Source organism: Pelodiscus sinensis, chromosome 6, assembly GCF_049634645.1.
Source record: "Pelodiscus sinensis isolate JC-2024 chromosome 6, ASM4963464v1, whole genome shotgun sequence".
Lineage (NCBI taxonomy): Eukaryota > Metazoa > Chordata > Testudines > Trionychidae > Pelodiscus > Pelodiscus sinensis.
The window spans coordinates 81206774-81227230 of NC_134716.1; the positions used below are offsets into that span (position 1 = coordinate 81206774).

The 20457-nt window shown below is 41.6% G+C and overlaps 1 protein-coding gene across 5 annotated transcripts in view; it reads right to left on the minus strand.

Annotated features, from left to right (window-relative positions):
* Positions 1-20457, minus strand: part of MSH3 (mutS homolog 3) — a 224647-nt gene that overhangs the window by 202558 nt on the left and 1632 nt on the right. For 4 of the 5 annotated variants that reach the window (XM_075932217.1, XM_075932221.1, XM_075932220.1 and 1 more), the window contains exons 2-4: positions 14573-14687; positions 10722-10945; positions 9065-9280 (exon numbers count right to left, since the gene is read on the minus strand). In XM_075932217.1, the coding sequence (XP_075788332.1) occupies positions 9065-9280; positions 10722-10945; positions 14573-14687 (555 nt within the window). Of the gene's footprint in view, positions 1-9064; positions 9281-10721; positions 10946-13317; positions 14318-14572; positions 14688-20457 lie in introns of those variants that run through there. The other variant, XM_075932219.1, reaches the window with a different exon arrangement.

Consider the following 20457-nt stretch of genomic DNA (forward strand, 5'->3'; position numbering starts at 1 on the left):
TATGTTTTTACCGAATTAAAATAGAGGCACGCAGTAGTGCGTTATGTTTTCCAACCGATCATTACATTGCAAAAACCTTATTCGCTGCTTACTTTTTCTACTTCCGTTCACAGTCAATGAGATGATATAACGCCATCTAGTGGCGGAGTTTTTAAATGGTTTGCTGCTGGTTCAAGACTTGATTATTTTGATCACAGTTTGCCAGTTGCGGTTGACTGTTGCAATGAGGAGGTGTTGGTGTCAATTAGCGTCTGATTTCGAAACATGTTGCACTCTATTTTATTTAGTGATAATTTCCTTCGCGTAATTACTTAGTGTGTTTAAAGTATTGGGAATGTCGTTAGTTTAGTAAGAATTTTTCGAATATTCTGAAGAGGAAACATTAAAAGCAACAATCTCTCTACCATAAGTGGATATATTTGCACACTATATTCAGGTAAGTTTAACTTAAGAAATCATAAGAATCAATGTGTTATTAAATAATAACTGAATAAAATAATATTAAATAAATAATTAAAAACAACATCCATGTTTTGATTGTTTTTTATTTGGACCTCAAGTGTGTAGTCGGCCCCCGAACTGCTGTTTGATAGTTAATGCGGCCCTCGGGCTGAAAAGTTTGGAGACCCCTGGTGTAGACTGATACATCTGCCCAACAATGCTGGGAGAAAATGGTGGCATGTGAGTCTGATGGCTCTGAGCTCCAGAACATTTATGTGCAGGGTCCTCTCTGCTGAGAGCCAAAGACCCTGAGTTGTTGTATTTCCCATGTGCACTCCCCATCCTACGAGGGAAGCATCTGTATGATGAGGACAGAGGATTCTGGAGTTAAGAAAGGAATTCCTGTGCATAGATTTTTAGGTTTTGTCAACCATGGTATTGCACTTTTCACAGTTAAGGGGACGGAGAGAGTCTTGGTCAAGGGGTGGCTGTTTGGTTTGTATACTGTCCTGAGCCATCCCTGGAGACAACACATGAAAAGGTGTATTTGGTACTACAGGATTACCAAGGTTGAGCAGTCTCCTGCCACCACTGCGAGGAAGAAACGTAGGGTAGTGGTGGTTGGAGAGTCTTCTGAGGGGAACGGAGGCGCCCATTTGTCACCCTGACAGTTCATCTCGAGAGGTATGCTGTCTGCCAGGGGCCCATATCCGAGATGTTACGGAAGCATTGTCGAGGATTATCCGGCCCTCTGACTACTACCCCATGCTACTCATCCATGTGGGCACAAATGATACTGCCAGGTGTGACACTGAGCGGATCAAGCGTGACTACAGGGCTTTGGGAGTACAGGTGAGGGAGTTTGGGGCGCAGGTGGTATTCTCTTCGATCCTTCCTGTCAAAGGTAGGGGCCCGGGCAGAGAGACGTGCATCCTGGAGGTGAATGCCTGGCTGCAAGGATGGTGTCGCCAGGAGGGCTTCGGCTTCCTTGACCACAGGGTGCTCTTCCAAGAAGGACTGCTTGGCAGAGATGGAGTTCACCTTTCCAGGAGCGGGAAAGCCTTGTTTGGACGCAGACTGGCTAACCTTGTGAGGAGGGCTTTAAACTAGGTTCGACGGGGACAGGTGAGCAAAGCCCACGGGTAAGTGCTGAATGTGCGGGACTGGGAAATGGGTTGGAAATGGGGGGGGAACACTACGGCCTATAATGGCAAGGAGAAAGGAGGGTCAGGGGACATCAGGGAGGCAAGATCAAATCAGTATCTTAGATGCCTATATACAAATGCAAGAAGTATGGGTAATAACCAGGAAGAACTGGAATTGCTAACCAATAAATACAACTATGATATCATTGGTATTACAGAAACCTGGTGGGATGGGACGCACGATTGGAATGTTGGTATGGAAGGGTACGGCTAGCTCAGGAAGGACAGACAGGGAAAAAAGGGAGGAGGGGTTGCCTTGTATATTAAAAATGTACACACTTGGACTGAAGTGGAGATGAACGTAGGAGATAGCTTAACCCAGAGACTCTCTACACAGCTAAAAGGGGTAAAAAATGAGGGTGATGTCATGCTAGGAGTCTACTACAGGCCACCTAGCAAGGTGGAAGAGGTGGCTGAAGCCTTTTTTAAACAATTAACAAAGCTATCCAAAGCCCAAGATTTGGTGGTGATGGGGGACTTCAACTATCCAGACATATGTTGGGAAACTAACACAGCGGGGCACAGGCTATCCAATAAGTTTCTGGACTGCACTGGAGACAACTTTCTGTTTCAGAAGGCTGAAAAAGCTACCAGAGGAGAAGCTGTTCTGGATTTGATTTTAACAAATAGGGAGGAACTAGTTGAGAACTTGAAAGTGGAAGACAGTATGGGGGACAATGATCATGAAATAATAGAGTTCATGATCTTAAGGAAAGGTAGAAGGGAGACCAGCACAATTGAGGTAATGGATTTCAGGAAGGCAGATTTTGATAAGCTCAGAGAACTTGTAGGTAAGGTCCCATGGGAAGCAAGACTGAAGGGAAAAACAACTGAGGAGAGTTGGAAGTATTTCAAAGGGACGTTGTTAAGGGCCCAAAAGCAAACAATTCCGCTGTGTAGGAAAGATAGAAAATATGGCAAAAGACCAGCTTGGCTTAATAAGGAGATCTTGCATGATCTCAAAATAAAAAAGGAGTACTATAAAAAATGGAAACTAGGACAAATAAAGGATGAATATAGGCAAGCAACACGGGAATGCAGGGGCAAGATTAGAAAGGCAAAGGCACAAAATGAGATCAAACTAGCTACAGGCATAAAGGGAAACAAGAAGACCTTTTATAAATACATTAGAAGCAAGAGGAAGACCAAGGACAGGGTAGGCCCACTGCTCAGTGAGGAGGGAGAAGCAGTAACAGGAAACTTGGAAATGGCGGAGATGCTCAATGACTTCTTTGTTTCGGTCTTCACCGAGAAGTCTGGAGGCATGCCTAACATAGTGAATACAAGCAGCGAGAGGGTAAGTTTAGAAGATAGGATACACAAAGAACAAGTTAAAAATTACTTAGGAAAGTTAGATGTCAGCAAGTCCCAGGTCCTGATGAAATGCATCCCAGGATACTCAAGGAGCTGATAGAGGAGGTATCTGAGCCTTTAGCTATGATCTTTGAAAAATCATGGCAGACAGGGAAGATTCCAGAAGACTGGAAAAGGGCAAATATTGTGCCCATCTATAAAAAGGGGAATAAGAACAACCCAGGAAACTACAGACCGGTCAGTTTAACGTCTGTCCCAGGGAAGATAATGGAGCAGGTAATTAAGGAAATCATATGCAAACACTTGGAAGGTAATAAAGTGATAGGGAATAGCCAGCATGGGTTTGTGAAGAACAAGTCATGCCAAACTAATCTGATAGCTTTCTTTGATAAGATAACGAGCCTTGTGGATAAGGGAGAAGCGGTGGATGTCATATACCTAGACTTTAGTAAGGCATTTGATACGGTCTCGCATGATATTCTTATTGATAAACTAGGCAAATATAACTTAGATAGGGCCACCATAAGGTGGGTGCATAATTGGCTGGATAACCCTAGTCAGAGAGTTGTTGTTAATGGTGCTAAATCCTGCTGGAAAGGGTTATCAAGTGGAGTTCCTCAAGGGTCTGTTTTGGGACCCGTACTGTTCAATATCTTCATCAATGATGTAGATATTGGGATAGAGAGTACGCTTATTAAGTTTGCAGATGATACCAAACTGGGTGGGGTTGCGACTTCTTTGGAGGATAGGGACATAATTCAAAATGACCTTAGCAAGTTAGAGAAATGGTCAGAGGTAAACAGAATGAGGTTTAATAAAGAGAAATGCAAAGTGCTCCACTTAGGAAGGAACAATCAGTTCCATACATACAAGATGGGAAGCGACTGTCTAGGAAGGAGCATGGCGGAAAGGGATCTAGGGGTCATAGAGGACCACAAGTTGAATATGAGTCAACAGTGTGATGCTGTTGCAAAAAAAGCAAATATGATTCTAGGTTGTATCAACAGGTGTGTTGTAAGCAAAACTCGTGAAGTCATTCTGCTGCTCTACTCTGCACTAGTTAGGCCTCAGCTGGAGTACTGTGTCCAGTTCTGGGCGCCACATTTCAAGAAAGATGTGGAGAAATTGGAAAGGGTACAGAGAAGAGCGACAAGAATGATTAAAGGTCTAGAGAACATGACCTATGAAGCCAGGCTTCATGAACTGGGCTTGTTTAGTTTGGAAAAAAGACGATTAAGGGGGGACATGATAGCGGTTTTCAAATATCTAAAAGGGTGTCACAAGGAGGAAGGAGAAAATTTGTTCCTCTTGGTTTCTGAGGACAGGACAAGGAGTAATGGGCTTAAAGTGCAGCAGGGGAGGTTTAGATTGGACATTAGGAAAAAGTTCCTAACTGTCAGGGTGGTCAAATATTGGAATAAATTGCCAAGGGAGGTGGTGGAATCTCCCTCTCTGGAGATATTTAAGAACAGGTTAGATAGACAGCTGTCAAGAATGGTGTAGACGGAGCTTGGTCCTGCCTTGAGGGCGGGGGGCTGGACTCGATGACCTTTCAAGGTCCCTTCCAGTCCTATGATTCTATGATGCCATGTGTCCCAGCAGTTGTAGGCAACTGTGGGCTGTGACTCAAGGCATGACCCGTCATTTGAAGACTAGGTCCCTGATTCTTTCAAACCTGTCGGCTGGTAGAAAGGCTATGGTCATTTTTGCATTTCGTTGCACTCCTATGAACTGTATTGATTGCTATGGAGTGAGCACTGACTTAGTCTCTTATTAGCAGATCCAGGGAGTTAATGTATGCTTTGACCAGGGACGTACTGCAGTGGGAGTCTAGTTCAGATTTTGCCTTGATCAAGCCATCGTCCAGGTAAGGAAAGACTATGTCTGGCTTCCTTAGGTAAGCGACAACTACTGCCTGCATTTTAAAAAAGGCTCTTAGTGCTGTGGAGAGTCCAAATGGCAGGACCATATACCGATAGTGATCAGTACTTAGGACAAAGTGGAGCAGGGTAAATCGTTACATGTAAACAGGCATCCTGGACATCGACACACAAAAAACAATGCCCTTCTTCCAATGCTGGGATGATAGTGGCTAATGTCACCATCTTGAATCTTTGCTTCTTTACATATCTTTTGAGAGCTCTAAGGTCTAGAATTAAGTGCCAACCTCCCTTCTTTTTCTGTGTAAGTAATGTGACTAAAACTTCCCTCATATTCATGGGGGACAGCTTCTGTGGCGCCTATCTGGAGGGGTTCAAACTCCTGCATTAGCGTAAGATCATGAGAGTGGTCCCTGAAGAAGGGTGGGGTGGGTAGATGGATGGGAAGGAGGGAGACAGATGAAGGGATAAAGGTGAAGGGAATGGTGTACCCTGACTGGATCGTTTGGAGCAGTGGTTTCCAACTATTGGCCTGCAAACCGGTGCCAGGCCATGAACCTCTGGCTGCTAGACTACGGCACACTACACACTCTGGGACCAGGGGTGGAGTATACTCCTGGGACGTCATTATTTATTAAATGATTTGTAACTGAGTAATGACACTGGAGTGGATGATAGTATTTTCTGTCCCTCAACAAAGGCCTTAAATTTGCTTATTTTGCTGTGGTGGATGATTTGTAGAATGGTTTCATGTAGACATCTACGTTGTCTATTATAAACACACTGTTGTTGTGAGGGTGGTCTTGTCTTTGGTGCTAAGTATATTGTGGGTACCTTGGTCTGGGGTATGTCTGGTATCTATATTGTCTTCTTCGGCTCTAAGCAGGGTCCTTTCTGCTGGAGACCAAAGACTCTGAGTATGTATTCCCAGAGAATGAAGTGTCTCTCTGGAGTCTTTAATGGAATGATCTCATTGGTCTTGGTTGAAAGCAGTTTCTCACCCTCAAATGGAAGGTTGTCCACGGTCAATTGTATCTTGCAGAAAAAAGCTGCTGAGTTGAACCACAAGGTTCGTCTCAGGACTACAGTACTTTACTTGCTGTAGATTTTGTAGTCTTGTCTGCAGCATCAAGAGGACTGTTTGAGAAATTGTGTGGCCTTAGCAAAGGCAGCTTTAAACTGTTGTTTCTTTGCTCTGGTATGTCGTCAATATAAATATTAAACTTGGAATAGTTGTTAAAGTTGTATTTGCTGAGTAACTACACTGAACTGTAGAGTGGATGATGTATAAACTTTCCTCACAAACAGATCTAACCTCTTGCTGTCTGTCAGCCAGGGCAGAATGATGTTGCTGCTGTTTATTCCTCTGAGCCGCTTGTACCACCAAGGAGTGGTGGATAGGGGGGTAAAAAGAAATTCAGAGCCCTTGACTTGGTGTCTAGAGATGTATCTGGTCCTGACCGGAGAGAGGTGGTTCCAGCAACTCTCCATCACCACAACGAATGGAAGACTTGTGGTGGCGGGGAGGGAGCAGGATATATGTTGCGCTTCTTCGTATTTTTTTTCCTTAGGATTATAGGACTGTGACGGCGCGTTGGGGGTCCCCCGTCTCCTGCACCCCGAAATGGCACGAACTGACTGCACCAGCCGGTGGAATAGAGGAAGTTTATTGCCTCTCCAGGATACAGCACAGCACAGATGTCATCTGGTCACAGAGCTGGGCTAGGATGCCTCAGGCCCCCTTGAGATGGGGGGAGAGGGAGACTGGGCCCCTAAACTCCAGCCCCTTTCCCTAGGCTGTCTCCTCCATGCTCCCAGACAGCAACTAACTCACACTCTTCCAGCCCTGCCCCCCAGCCAGGGCAGCATTGCCCCTTCCTTTGTTCCTCTCCATGGGGGGGTATCTGGTTCAACAGGTTTGGCGTCACCTGTGCATAGTAAGGTTTTCCCTGCTGGGTCTTGCTCCAGACAGCAGAGGTCACCACAGCCCAGCAAGTACCCCCACTACGTCACAAGGACCATGGGCTCCAATATTGCCAATGCACCAAATATGGCCTGGGTGGTGGCAGCCACGAGTGTGGCCCCTATAGTGGGATAGCACTGCTCAGTGGAGGTCTTAGACTGGGATAAACAGATGGTATGGCGACCTCGGTGCCAGGTGACAGTTGGGGTGACAAAGTTACATCCCCATCATCATCGGATAATTCCATGGGCGACATGAAGTTTTGGAACTGCTGTGGCGGGTGAAGTATCGGTGCTGAGCAAAAAAGAACTGAATGTGGAGGAAACCAGGTAACTCAGTGCTGAGATAGATGGTACCATTGTAGTCTGAACCACAACTGGCACTGATGCCAGCAGCAACGTTGTTGGTGCAGATGTACGCTTTGGTGCTGCGGCGGTCATGGTGCTGGCATTCAGTGCAGATAACTATTGCAGTGCCTTTGCCTCCAGTTCTCTGCACCAAGGTGGCAGCATCCTGATTGCTCAGTACTATGCTGGTTCCTGAGCTTGTTGTCTCAATACGGCTTCTGCGTGCACCATGCTTGATAACATTGTGATCGGTGCCAGAGATGCCTATTGTACCATATGTACTGAGGAGCGGTGCTATTTTGACCCTAGGCGCCAATTTCATACTTCTGTGCCGTTTGGGTGACTGTGCTTTATGAGGCATGGATGAGGCGCATTTCCTGGGGGACTTCTTCCCCTTATCAATTTGTTGGTTTGTTTTTTTTTACTCATTCAATACTTGGAATTTCTCCAGCATGATCATTTTTACGCAGAGGATGTCTATCTTTGCGGCTTCACGCTTTCAGCTTAGCACAGTCATGGCAGTCCTGCTGGACATCGGATTCCCCGAAACACTGAGCGCATTTGGAGTGCCCATCAGATACAGACATGTAATTGTTGCAACTCAAGCAACTTTTTAAGCCTCATGACCCCAACATAAGTAACCGAAAACTTAGAAAGCCCAAACAGCAGAAAAAAACTTCAGGAAGGAAAGTTTTCGGGGTTTTTTTTTGTTTGTGAGAGATCTTGGATCAAACGGGGAATTAAAGAGGAAAGAAAACTAGAACTATCTACTTACCTACAGGATTAACAACAGTGAGTGAAGAGCACTGCCGAGCTCCTTCTCAAGTTAGGGATGCAAAGAAGGAACTGAGAGGAAGTGAGCTGTGCATGCAGTCGTGGCACGCATGCACCACAGTTGCTGCGCATGCATGGCCACCTCCCCAGGCACTGCTGTGAAACCGCCCGTCTACAGCACTGGGACGCACCAACACCTGCTATGGAACACCCACAGGGACCTCTCTCCAAGAAGCAGCACCTTTAAAAGTATACAATCACAGCAGCTGCTAGAAACATGACATTACACAATATCTCAAAGACATTTTTCTTTCCAGATGCCAGCCCTGTGTCTGGACAAGCAGATGCGTGTTAACCAACCTGAACAGGCATATTTCAAGTCAGTAAATCTGTTAGCTAACTGGAAGACCAAATACCCAGTACAAAGACAACTAGAAAAATGAAGCCTCCAGTGGCTAAGCCTCCAGTTGCTCCAAATGAAACATGGAAATAGCTCTGAACAAAGGCTAACTCAGTATTAATGATTTAGTTAAAATGAAGGAAAGATTGTTTATGCTTATTTGAGGTGTGCAAACTATAATCCAACTTCCTTTGAAATTTCTGCCTATTTATATAGATTATAGTCATGCAGATAAATAGTAGATAGAATTTCACACCTGCTTCTGTCAAGTATCCCCCATTAATTTCTATATAACTACTACCATCATTAATAGAGGGCCATTTACACACAAGAGAATCAGTTAGAACACTTGGACACTGCATTTTTAGAAGTCATCAAGTTAAGCTAAATATTTTTATTCTGCCCATTAGTTCTATGCCATAACACCATTCACCCTTAATTTTTTTCAGTTTAACTTTGGTGACCAAGATAATGCTACTCTAAGTATCTAGTATTTGCTGATGTGTCAATAGTTAAAAATAGGACATATTGAAAATGTTGGTGCACCTTTATTGTAGTACTAAGACAATTTGTAACTGATACTTTTACATTTAAAGTGTGTACATCTTTTGTATCTTGATTACAAGGGTTAGAAAAAGATTTTTTATATTGAGGCTATCAATGACAATGGTCTGTCCTTACAATTTAACAGAGTAATATAAGGCGAGAACCATTAAGTGCTCTTGGTAAAAATTACTTACTTCTGCATCTTCTCCAAAGAATCGATATTTATATCCACATTCCACACACAAAATAGCATCTTTATACTGTTCTTTCAATTCTATGAACTGGAGTTCTAGTGGAGTGTAAATGCTTTTGGTTCTTTTATTAAAGAAGCTTGTATTAGAAATATTTTGAGAGCCTTCATAACTCTTGCATGATGCTGAAAACTGAGTAAAACTAAAGCATGATTGTTCCTGTGAATAAAAAATAATATTACAATAATTATGGAAGAATACTTAAATTACACTTGTCATAAAATACAATTCCAGTTTCCAGAATTGGCTGTCAGATTAAAATAATTCTAATGCCAGTAGCGTAATATATATATGCAAGCAAAAGCACAATAAACTGAGAGCACAGTTCATGAAAAGAAAATACAAGTCAATAAAGAAAAATTCTGTGACTGATCACAACTGCACACACTCAATCCCACTCCACCCAAGAGCACTTCAGTTGACCTCTCCTCCTTCCATCAGTTGTCCATGTTAGTGTCACATTTTATCAAATTTGGTATCTTTCCTTCAGCCAAAAATGCAACTTAACTTATCTAAAACGGGCAAAATAAGTATAGAATATAGAAGCGATGAAAGGAAACCTCTCCTCTACTGAACAATAACCAGCCAAGAGATCAGAAGTAGCACATCAACCAAGCATTTATGTGCCTCAGTCTCTAAGGCTCCAACGCCACAATTTGATCCAGGTGAAAGTTTATTGTGCCCATATGGAGCTCCATGGAAATCAGTGAAGCACCAGGCTGACAAGGTTCACCTACTTCAGGGTTTCCCAACCTGTGGATTAGGACCCAAATATGGGTAGCCACTACACTTCAAAAGGGTCCCCAGGTGGCTTTTAAGGAGCCATTCACACTTTTTTTGAATTGCCCTGGGTCACCAAGTTTTCCTATATTGTCAATATGGGTCCGCATCTGGAAAAGGTTGAGAACCACTGACCTACTTCATTCAAATTGCAGGATTGGGGCGAAACTAGTTAGCAAGTACTCCTTATATAGCCTGCTTTGAGAGTACAAGGCCACTGTGTTTAACTATTTTTGTTATTGTGCAGATGTCATTCCGATGTTTTTTCAGTGTAAGTCTAACCACATCTTCCCTAGTGCAGAATGCAACAAAGTGCTCCAACAACCTTGAGTTCTGCTGGAATACATTACATTCCAGTAATAATTTTGTACTACTTCTAAGGTGAGAAAACTATGAGAATTTTTGCAATCATTATTATAATGCCTGAACTAAATAAGAACTCAGTTGAAAATCAAATTGGAAAGGATGTGAATAACCTCACCCGCATCCTGTAGTTGGGATATTTTACCACCATTTTCTATCTTTTAATCTTTAAGCATTTCTTATTTAAAACAACATTTAATTAGAACTTCAGTTGCACAATTTTTAAGAATGTCACTGAAGAACAGCAAGAGATATTTTGCTTACTGTGTTAAGAGCTCTGTAAAATATTGTAATATGAATGTCAGATTCTTTCATTGGTATGACATTGCATAATTTCATGCTGCATTCTGTCATGTTGAACTTAAAAGAAACCTAACAACAAAGCCTGTATTTTAATCATAAAAAGCAATCCAAACTGCACTAATTCAGTGATCCCTGGAACACAAGCACTGCATACCTTGTGATTGCTCTGAGAGCCTGAATCCTGAGAATCAAGAGCGCTATGCAATTCTGGGGTCCTTCCCACAAAACCATGACATTTTTCCAAATTGACGAGTTGATTCCCTTGAGAAGTATCCACCTGGACTTTGTTACATGGGTGTTTTGAATCACTGCAGAATTCCCTCAGTTTGTTTAATGTTTCCATACATACACGGGGACTGTCACATTTCTTAGGCTCCTCTTCATTAGTAAAAATACACAAGGAAAATTTATTAGCAATTAGGATAACCTTGCAATTAGGATTTCAATTAGACTGGCATCAAAGATGAGAGAAACAAGATAGATAAGGTGATATATTTTATTGGACCAACTTCTTTTGGTGGAAGATACAAGCTTTTGAGGTACAAAGAGCTCTACTTCAAGTGAGAGAAGGATGCATAGTGCCTGGACTACATATAAATTGAGACAGGTGGTTATGCAAAAATAGTAATTCATGTTGGAGACAGTCACTTGAAGTGGAAACTGGGAGTAGATCATTATGAATAAAGTATCTAAAGTGGGCAATTAAGGGTACCAAACAGTGCAATGTGTTACTAAAGAAGGCTACGTCTAGACTATGGGTTTTTTCCGGGATACATCCTCCTGCCACATCCAGGGAGCATGTTTGTTCTTCAGCTTTTCTCCCCTGAAAGAGTAAATGCGTTCTTTCAGGGAACCCTGTATGCCCCTTTCTAGGAGGGATAAGGGCTCTGCCAAAAGAGGCGGATTTTCTAGACAGGGCCAAATGGTGGAATAGCATTTTCTGAAAAAGCGATCAGAAAAAACTATGCAAATTGTGAACCACAATTTGCATAGCTTTTTCCAATAAAGCCCAGTAGTCTAGATCTAGCCAAAGACAGCACTCAGTTTCTTACTCAACCTCATTAGCCCAGGATAAATATGCTTTTAGATTACTACAATTAGTTGTTTATAATTCTAGTTAAGATTACATTCACATTAACATTAAACTATAATCAACTATAGTCGCAGCCTAACACAACTCATGTTTACGTGGATGCATAAAGAAATAGGGTCAACCGTTAAAAAAAAAAAATCACACTTCTGACTTTTAATCTATTATTGCTACAATTTACACCTATCTGAGACTGGTCTACGTTGCAAGTTTATACAGGCATAACTACATCTATCAGGGAAGTAAAAAAACTCAACAATCAGGAGAGATGTAGCTATTCTGACCTAACCTCTAGTGTGGAAAGCTCTAGGTCAATTAAAGACGTCTTCCACAATCTAGTTACTTGCCTCTGCGGGAGGCGGATTACAGTGATGGGAGAACCCCTCCCACTGCTGCAGTATCTACACTGAAGCACTACAATGGCACAGCTGCATTATACCACTGTAACATTTTAAGAGCAAACACAGCACATACTACCCATGCCAATGTGATGATTCTTCTATTACCACAGGTAATTCACTACCCCGAGGCGCTGGAGCTAGGTCAATGGAAGAATTTTTTCTACTGACCTAGCACGGTGTACAGCAGGGATTGAGCTGACAACTACACCACTCAGGAATGTTGCTTTTTCACACACTTGAACCATGTCACTAGGGATACGTCTACACTGCAGAGTTTTCCCAGAAAAACAGCTTTTTTTCTGGAAAAACTACACTTATGTCCACACTGCAATTGCGTTCTTTAACAGACAGTCAAAAGAATGCAGGTGTTTTTCCAACAGCAGTAAACCTCTTTCTATGAAGAAGCAGCCTTTTTCCAAAAGAGCTCTTTCGAAAAAGGCGTATTTGGCCATGGAAGAGGTTTGTTTTTTTTTCCCCAAAAGAGGAGGCCTCCAGGAAAAAGCAAAGGTGCCCTAGTAGCCACTCCGTCCACAGTAATCACAACTTAAATGTGAGATAGTGTCCAATCAATGTGGATGCTTTTACTGTGTGGACGCTCTCTTCCGGAAAAACTTCTTTTGAAAGAAGCCTGCAGTCTAGATGTAGCCTGCGTTAATCCAACCTTTTAGTTGGAATCAGGCTCTACATTATGTCTTTAAAGACAGAGAAAAAAAATCCTATTTATTTTGTGAATGTGAGAGAACTGTATGTATGAACAGCTTCACTATTTCCTCTGTATAATCTGCGAGGTCCAGGTCACAAAGACCAAAAAAAAAAAAAAAAAAAAAAATCTGTGGAACAGTGGAATTGCAAAGCCTGAGCTAGGTGCCTACCCTCATTATACAAAGGAAGGTGGGAAGGTGAGAGTCAGGCACCTAAGAAAGGGATCCACAAAAGCCAGCATTCTAAGTGAGGAGCCATCTTAGGGAAATGCCAAAGAAAAGGGAGTATCCAGGCTGCCAGGAGGTAATAATCCTTGAGGGAGGAGACTAGATCTCTTACTTCCCACATGAATACCCTAACCACAAGGATACAGAACCATTCTCAGCCACACTCTCTGGCCTAATGACTAATAATTTATCCAAGGAAGAACAGCTTCAACCTGACAGACTGAAGGATACTCTTGAGTCTTCAGTAACGCAGTGGTTGCCTGAGAGATAGCAAATGCCTGTTTAAATCCTCTCTCCCCCCATCAGACAAAGGGAGATGAGTGCTCTAACCACTGGGATGCACCTCCTCTTCCATCTGGAGGACCAGCTCAGCATGCACACACGAAAAATGTCTGCTGTACCATGTTCCGCAGGAACACCTATCTTCCCCTGGTATGAAGATCACATTGCCTAGAATGAAATAGCAGTGCACAAGCCCAGAATCAGGAATTTAAGCATCTAGGGAACTAGCCAAGTGGGTGTTGATGGATCGCAGAAAAACCTAAATCTAGGATTGAGATGCCTAAATACCCTTTTTGATCTGAGACTTAGTTTCACTTGTTTGTGTGTGTCTCACGCAGAAGGCAAAAAAAAAAAAGCCGCTTTTATTTTTAATAGAGCCAAGTAACAGAGCAGGACAAGAACCTCTCGACTTCTAATCAAGAGAAGAAAGTGGGGATGGCTAGCCCACGCTCTCAGAAAACCATTATCCAACATAGGCCGTCAAGCTTTCACATAGAACCCGCAACAAAAATGCAAAAGGGGAAGACCTTGGACAATGTGGAGAAGATTTACTGAGACTGAAGAACAACAACTGGGGTATTCCTGGAGTCAGCTAGAAGTTGTGTCTCAAGACACAGTGAAGTGGAGGAGACTTGTAGATGACCTGTGCTCCACTGAGAGTACAAGGGTTTAAGAAGAAGAATTGTAAAGCTATAAAATGAGTAGGGCATCTCAGAGTCCAATGTATAGAGCCCTGGACAAATACAACATTTGTATCCACATCTGCAAAAATGAACTGTGGATATCAACATCCACATCTGTGGATGCGGATACCCACAGACATAAAGCAGATATTTGTAGATTTGCAGGGATCACATAAAACTACTTCAGCTATTTTTTAAACCAGAGTGTATTCCAAGTTAGTGTGTCTCAACGTTTTTTCACTCTTATTTCTGATGGTCTTTCAAGCAGTATAAAAGTGTTGTTTTGATATCACTACAGTCCCTTTCTACTATGAAAATTGATTCTTTCCCAAAAATCTGAGTTAATGAACCTTTTTATTTACTGCTTTGTTTTTCTACCAGCATTAATTTATTAATTAAATGCTTGGTGTAAAAACGGATAATGCAGAAACTTTTTCTTGAAATAGTTTCAACATAATTAGCAGTCATAATTGCTCAACAAAAATGGAACTTTAAAATATATATATAGAGAGAGAATTCAAAAGCCAGTGTCTAAAGTATACGACAAAGTTGTCAAAAAAATAAAATTACAATTTACTCAGTGTAGATGCCTGCAAGTTTTTGTTTTACAATGAGCTCACCGAAGTCAAGAATCTTCACTGTATCCTGGTCTTCCTCTCTATTACCTTCAATGGGTTTCGTCCTCTTTTCACTAGGCTCATTGTTTTCAACAGCTCTTCTCTTAGATTTTGAAGTCTAAAACATTAATTTAAAAAATTAGTTTATTTTCTTCCCTTGTCATATGCTGAAAGAATTTAAAAAAAAAAGAGACACCCACAGAACAAACTTTATCCCTGCACAATAAAGCAAACACTAACTCTGCTATTTTAACTTACTACATGAATGTATACAATGGTTTTTATAACTGGCTAGATTTCTTCAAAAGAGAAACAAAAATCAGTTACTCCGAGGGGAATTATGTGCCATTGTGCATATGTCTAATCAACGAGCTATGCATATTTTTAATTTGTTGTGCAGAAAAAAAGCTTCTGCCAAAAAATTGATGAAGTTTCACCTTTTTCCCCACCAGAGGGTGCTGTGGCACTAGAAAAAGGCAGCAGCTCCCAACCAGCTAGGGAAAAGAAAGAGCCTGCCTTCTTCACAGCACCTGTAACACCAGGTCAGGAGTACAGGGAGACAGTCAGCATGGAGCTGCAGGGGGCAGACACAGAGATTCATAAGGGTTTGTGGGGGAGGACAGACTGAGACAGGGGCTGAATGGGAGTGGAGGCACAGAAACACAGGAGGAAGGGAGGTGCAAGACCACGAGGAGTAGGTGTGCGGGAGTGGTGGATGGACACATGGTGACAGAGGGTGCAAGGACAGATGGTCGTAAGGGGATACCAGAGGACAGGGGCAGATGTACCTGACTGAATGGGAGAGGCTAAGGGGTCAGCCAGGTTCTGCATGAGGGAAGCTCTGTAATAATCCCTTCCCACCTCCCAAAAAAAATCCCTGATCCATACTCTTCCCAACCACACCCAACAACCCTCAAGTTCACACCAGGCTCCTTCCCAGCAGTTAACTTCATGTTCTTAAGCTCTTCCACTATACATGATTGCCCCCAAGCCACTGCACTGCTTCTGAGGGTACAGGAAATACAGTCCTGTGGTGCAGTTTAAATTAATATTGCAACTTAAATTATTACTCAGAATTCTGTGTTAATATGCGTAGTAAGAAATCTATGCGTCAAAAAACATTTCCTGAATCTTTGCAGAATTTTGCAGAATCCAAGAATACTGTGTGCAGAGCTTTTAAATTTTTGGTACAGAATTCCTCTAGAAGTAACTAGTGTACTCTACCAACAGTAGACACATCAAGGTATAATTACAACATGGCTCCCCTCCAGCTCACAGGCTTGACTAAATCCACAAGTAGGGATGTGTGGGTTCCAGAACAGTAATGACAAATTTATCACGTCCAGGACTGATCCATCACTTCCCAGACTGACCAAAAGGGTCCCAGAGCAATCACCCCAATTCACTGTACCTGAGGATTTTGTCAAATATATAGATGTCCTTATCCCAATAAAGTAATTGGCGAAACTTCCATTGACTTCAATGGAACTAGGATTTAACTCTTTGTAACAAACATTATCATTAGAAAATGTTTAACTTCCCTAACTGAAGTGACTTGGGCCTTCACTCTGCACTCTCAGGCTTTCAGAAAGCTCATTAATTTAGGCCACCAAAGACCTAGTTTGTATAGTGCCATAGGTTAACACTTTACAAGCTGAAAAAAAATGCCTTTGATCCCCTTAAAGCTCACAGTGAACAAACATCCACATTATAAACTTCCCCACAAGTAATCACTCATTCTTTGAGAAAGATGACAAGAATTAATAATGCATGTAAATGGAACAGGATGAAGGTACACCGATGCAAGTAATGTGACATCTGCTATGAGGAGAGAGACTATTTCAGTTACCAGGTCTATCCATCTAGCATCTTCCACCCATAATTAATTCACCTTCAAAATTATCTTTTCTGTATTCATGAAGTTTGTACATTGAAATGTATATTTCATCATACTTTCTATGTTAATTTATCAAAAATTATTTCAACTGTAATTGCTACTCATAACGATTTTTTCCCCCCTTTAAAAAGTATTTTAACCACAAGTTCTTAAATGATGGAATCAGGTAAAATGATTCTTTACCTTTCTATGGTCAGTAAATTAGTCAGAATATTCTAATTTCATCATTAAAATAGTCTGATCAATAAAGATTACATGTGTATACCAACGTCAGTTACTTCTTTATATTTGACTATTTCTTTTAATATACAACATGTGCCAAGTCATTCTACAGTTCCATATACATATAAAATCACATATGGTTTTGTGGCATTTCTAACAGTAGTAGCATTTTACATGAGAGGTGGTTTGTAAATATCACTAGGGAAATTGAAACTTCATCTAACCCTGTACCCAGTTCAAGATCTACTACAAAAAGAGAGTCATTTGCCATGATATTGGTGGTTGAATTTCCAGTATGGGATGTGCCCTTTCCCACCCTGCACAGATGAGCATATATAATTTTCTGAAAAATATTGCCCAATTAGGCTGCACAAACACCATCTTATGAAATGCTCTAAGCCAGGACTGGGCAACGTGTGGCCCAAGGACCATATGTGTTTGCCAGCATTAGCCCCTAGCAGGCTACCGGTGCTTTACTTAACTGCACACCCTCAGGTATGGCTGCTTGCAGCTCCCGTTGGCCGCAGATCACTGTTCCCAGCCAATGGAAGTTGTGGAAGCTCAAACGCCACTTCCCACAACTCACATTGGCCAGGAAGAGCAATCAGCAGCCAACAGGAGCTACAAGCAGACGTACCTGCAGATGCACAGGTAAATAAAGTGCCAACAGCATACCATGGGCTAACACTAGCAAACTACATCTGGCCCACAGGTTGCTTATTGTTTACCCGTTCTAAACAAAGGATATATCATGGCCACAGAACCTCAGTTGCTTCACTTCTTGCTAAATTTCAGACTCCTACAAGAAAGGATAACCAAGGAAAAAAGACAGCGGGCTGATAGCATGAAATATGCAGAAGCAACACTTTCAAAACAACATTGTTTCTTCACTAAATAGAGCTCTTCACAATTCCACTAGCGGGTCTCTCACAAACACCACAACTCTTAAAATGGGTTGAGGAGACATAGTTTAAAAAACTGTAAAATTGCCTTCCCAAAGTAACCATCAGTTCCAGATGTCATGTTCAGAGTAATCACGTAAATGTGTATAGAACATAAGATAGCAGCGCTGCGCTGCACATTTTTGCGGTGAAAACATCATGAAGGTATAAATGTTGGCTTAGCCCTGACAGTCCCTGCGGCTCACAGACACTGTAGCTAATGCAGAACACGTCTCAATGGACAGCCTAATCCACTTAAACAGAAGCAGAAATAGAATTCCCTTTACACAGACTTCCTAAAACCCTTAGAACAGGGTTTCCCAATAAAAAGCCCTCTTCATCAATGGTAGGGAGATTCTCCAAAGAGAAATTAACTATAAAATTTAATGGTCTGATTCACATGGATCTTGGATAGTATTTCTTATTTAAATTTTGGATGAGAACACAGGACAACTTTGTCTCTATAATACAAAATGAATGAAAACCTGTAACTCATTCTTCTCGTAAATATAACTGATTAAAAATTCTATCTTTAATTATAAAGAATAAAGAACACTTTTCCAAAAAGTAAAAAGGTGATTGTCATCTCAGCGGCAGCAGACTCATGTTTATCGTAGAAGATCTCTAATTGCTACAAAGGTTATAACCACAAAGACTCTTTTGAGATTAGGAGAACTAAACGCAGTAGAAAAGCTATGTTGAGGTAATACTGAAAATGCTGACATAAGAAAGCTCAAAGACTAAAATATAACCATGACTCTAAAATACATTTTATGAGCATGGAACGCCAAAAATGTTTTTCTAGACTATAGCAGAAATCGTATACATTTCAATAGAGCATGCCACATGATATTCCATACTTCAGGGTAAAGTGATTCTACATTAGAGGACATGACTTGAGAAAGAAAGTTTGATGATATTCAAAGAAAGGCTCCTGAGAAACAGAGGGTCAGATCTGCATAGAAATATTGTCGGAGTGACATGCTTTACTCCTTCAGGAATTCTGTGCCACTGTACCCATGTAGAATTCATGTCCTCTGAAGACTGTTTTTTCTCTGCAGAAAACTTTCTTCTGAAGAGATGCTGTAGTGACACCTTTTACCTACAAGGGGGTAATGTGGTACCAAAATAGAAAGCAACCAGTTCATCAGCTGTAGTAGTCAGTAGGTAATAGGGAGGAGAAGATGCAGCATCCCTCACAGTACCCCATTAGAAAACATGGGATATGAGGGAACACAGAGTGGTTGAGAGGGTCAGGCTGGGTTTCAGAAGTTTAATAATCTAATAGATAGTCAATGGATTTTCCATCAACTAGTTGATAAGTGGGGGAGAGGTAGTAGGGTTAGCTCCCGGCCCCAGGAGCTAATACCACTGGGGCTCAGCCTTTTAAATGTATTAAGAGGATGACTCTTAATACATTTAAAAGGCTGAAGCATAGCAGGAGGACCTGGTGCAAGCTGGGCCAGCTGATGTCCAGCTCATGCCGAGTTCCACCACTACCCACCAATCTTAAATGTGAAAAGGCTGGAACGCAGCAAGGAGACCTGGTGCAAGGCTGGAATCAGCCGATTCCCAGCTTGCACCGGGTCCCCTCTATTGCACATCTGATTTTTAAATGTATTAAGAGACAGCAGGATCTTAATACATTCAAAAAGAAGAGGCACAGCATCTAAGACTGGGTACGAACCGGGAATCAGTGGATTCCAGTCTCGCTCTCAGTCCTCACTAGCCTCCTGCCTCCCATGCACTCTGAAGAGATGGTGCTGGGGGGAGCTGGCTTAAAAGCACCAGCTCCTGCTCCCTGCCTCCTGGCTGCCTCTGATACAGGCAGCAAAAAGGGGGCAGAGGGGAGACTGACTAGTAGTTTACATCCCTAGCAGAGCCACCTAGTAATGGCTGTCTGTATTGTAGTTTAAATTAATTATTACTCAAAGTCATCTGTTAATATGTAAAGAACCTGTCAAAACATTTCCTGAATCATTTTTGTTGTCTTTATTGTTACAGACATACCTGTGGACAGGTATTTTTAAATAAGTTACCAAAACAATTGAAACTGGCATGATTATAATGTGGTATTTTGAAAAATACACAGAATTTTGCACAATTTTAAATATTGTATGCAAAATTTTTTTTTGTTTGTTTTGGTATAGCATTCCAAAAGCAATGCTTGAGCAACACCAGTTTATACTTTCCAACAATGATAATGGACCTGCTCTGCTGGTTTCTTGAGAGTTTACACTTCCCTTGCCATTAATAAAGTTCTAGTATTACAAATCTCAATTCTCAGGTCTCAATTGTCATTGCCAGCAAGCCACTGACCCCACTATTGCTGTTTCCAGTTACTGAGTCTGAAAGCTCTTCTAATTAAGAAAGGCACTGTACTAGTGCTCTTTGTTGATGTAGGTTTAATAATAGTACAGCAAATAAGCAGCAATCTGAGGAACAGAAAGAGAGAACCAAGAATTCCTGCCTCCAGATACATCAAAAGGCAAAATACTCATGACTTAAATCTGCCTTTCTTATCTGGTTCTTTGGAGGTCTGATCGGTAATAACCAAAAATATCATAGGACAGTGGGTCAAGAATAGAAACATAATTGTGCAGTCAAGCAAACTTCATAACACTTCCTATGTACAATACAATTTATAAATTTAGGGAAATTTAATTTAAAAAAAGACTCTAAAAGCACTCCAGACACAAAGGTCCTTATATGCTCACCTGACTTTGGAAAAGAAAAGCATTAGATACTTGGTGTAACACCATGCTTTTATAATCTCAACTACAAATATCTGATGCTGCAAAGGTAATACTACGATGGGCCCAAAAAAG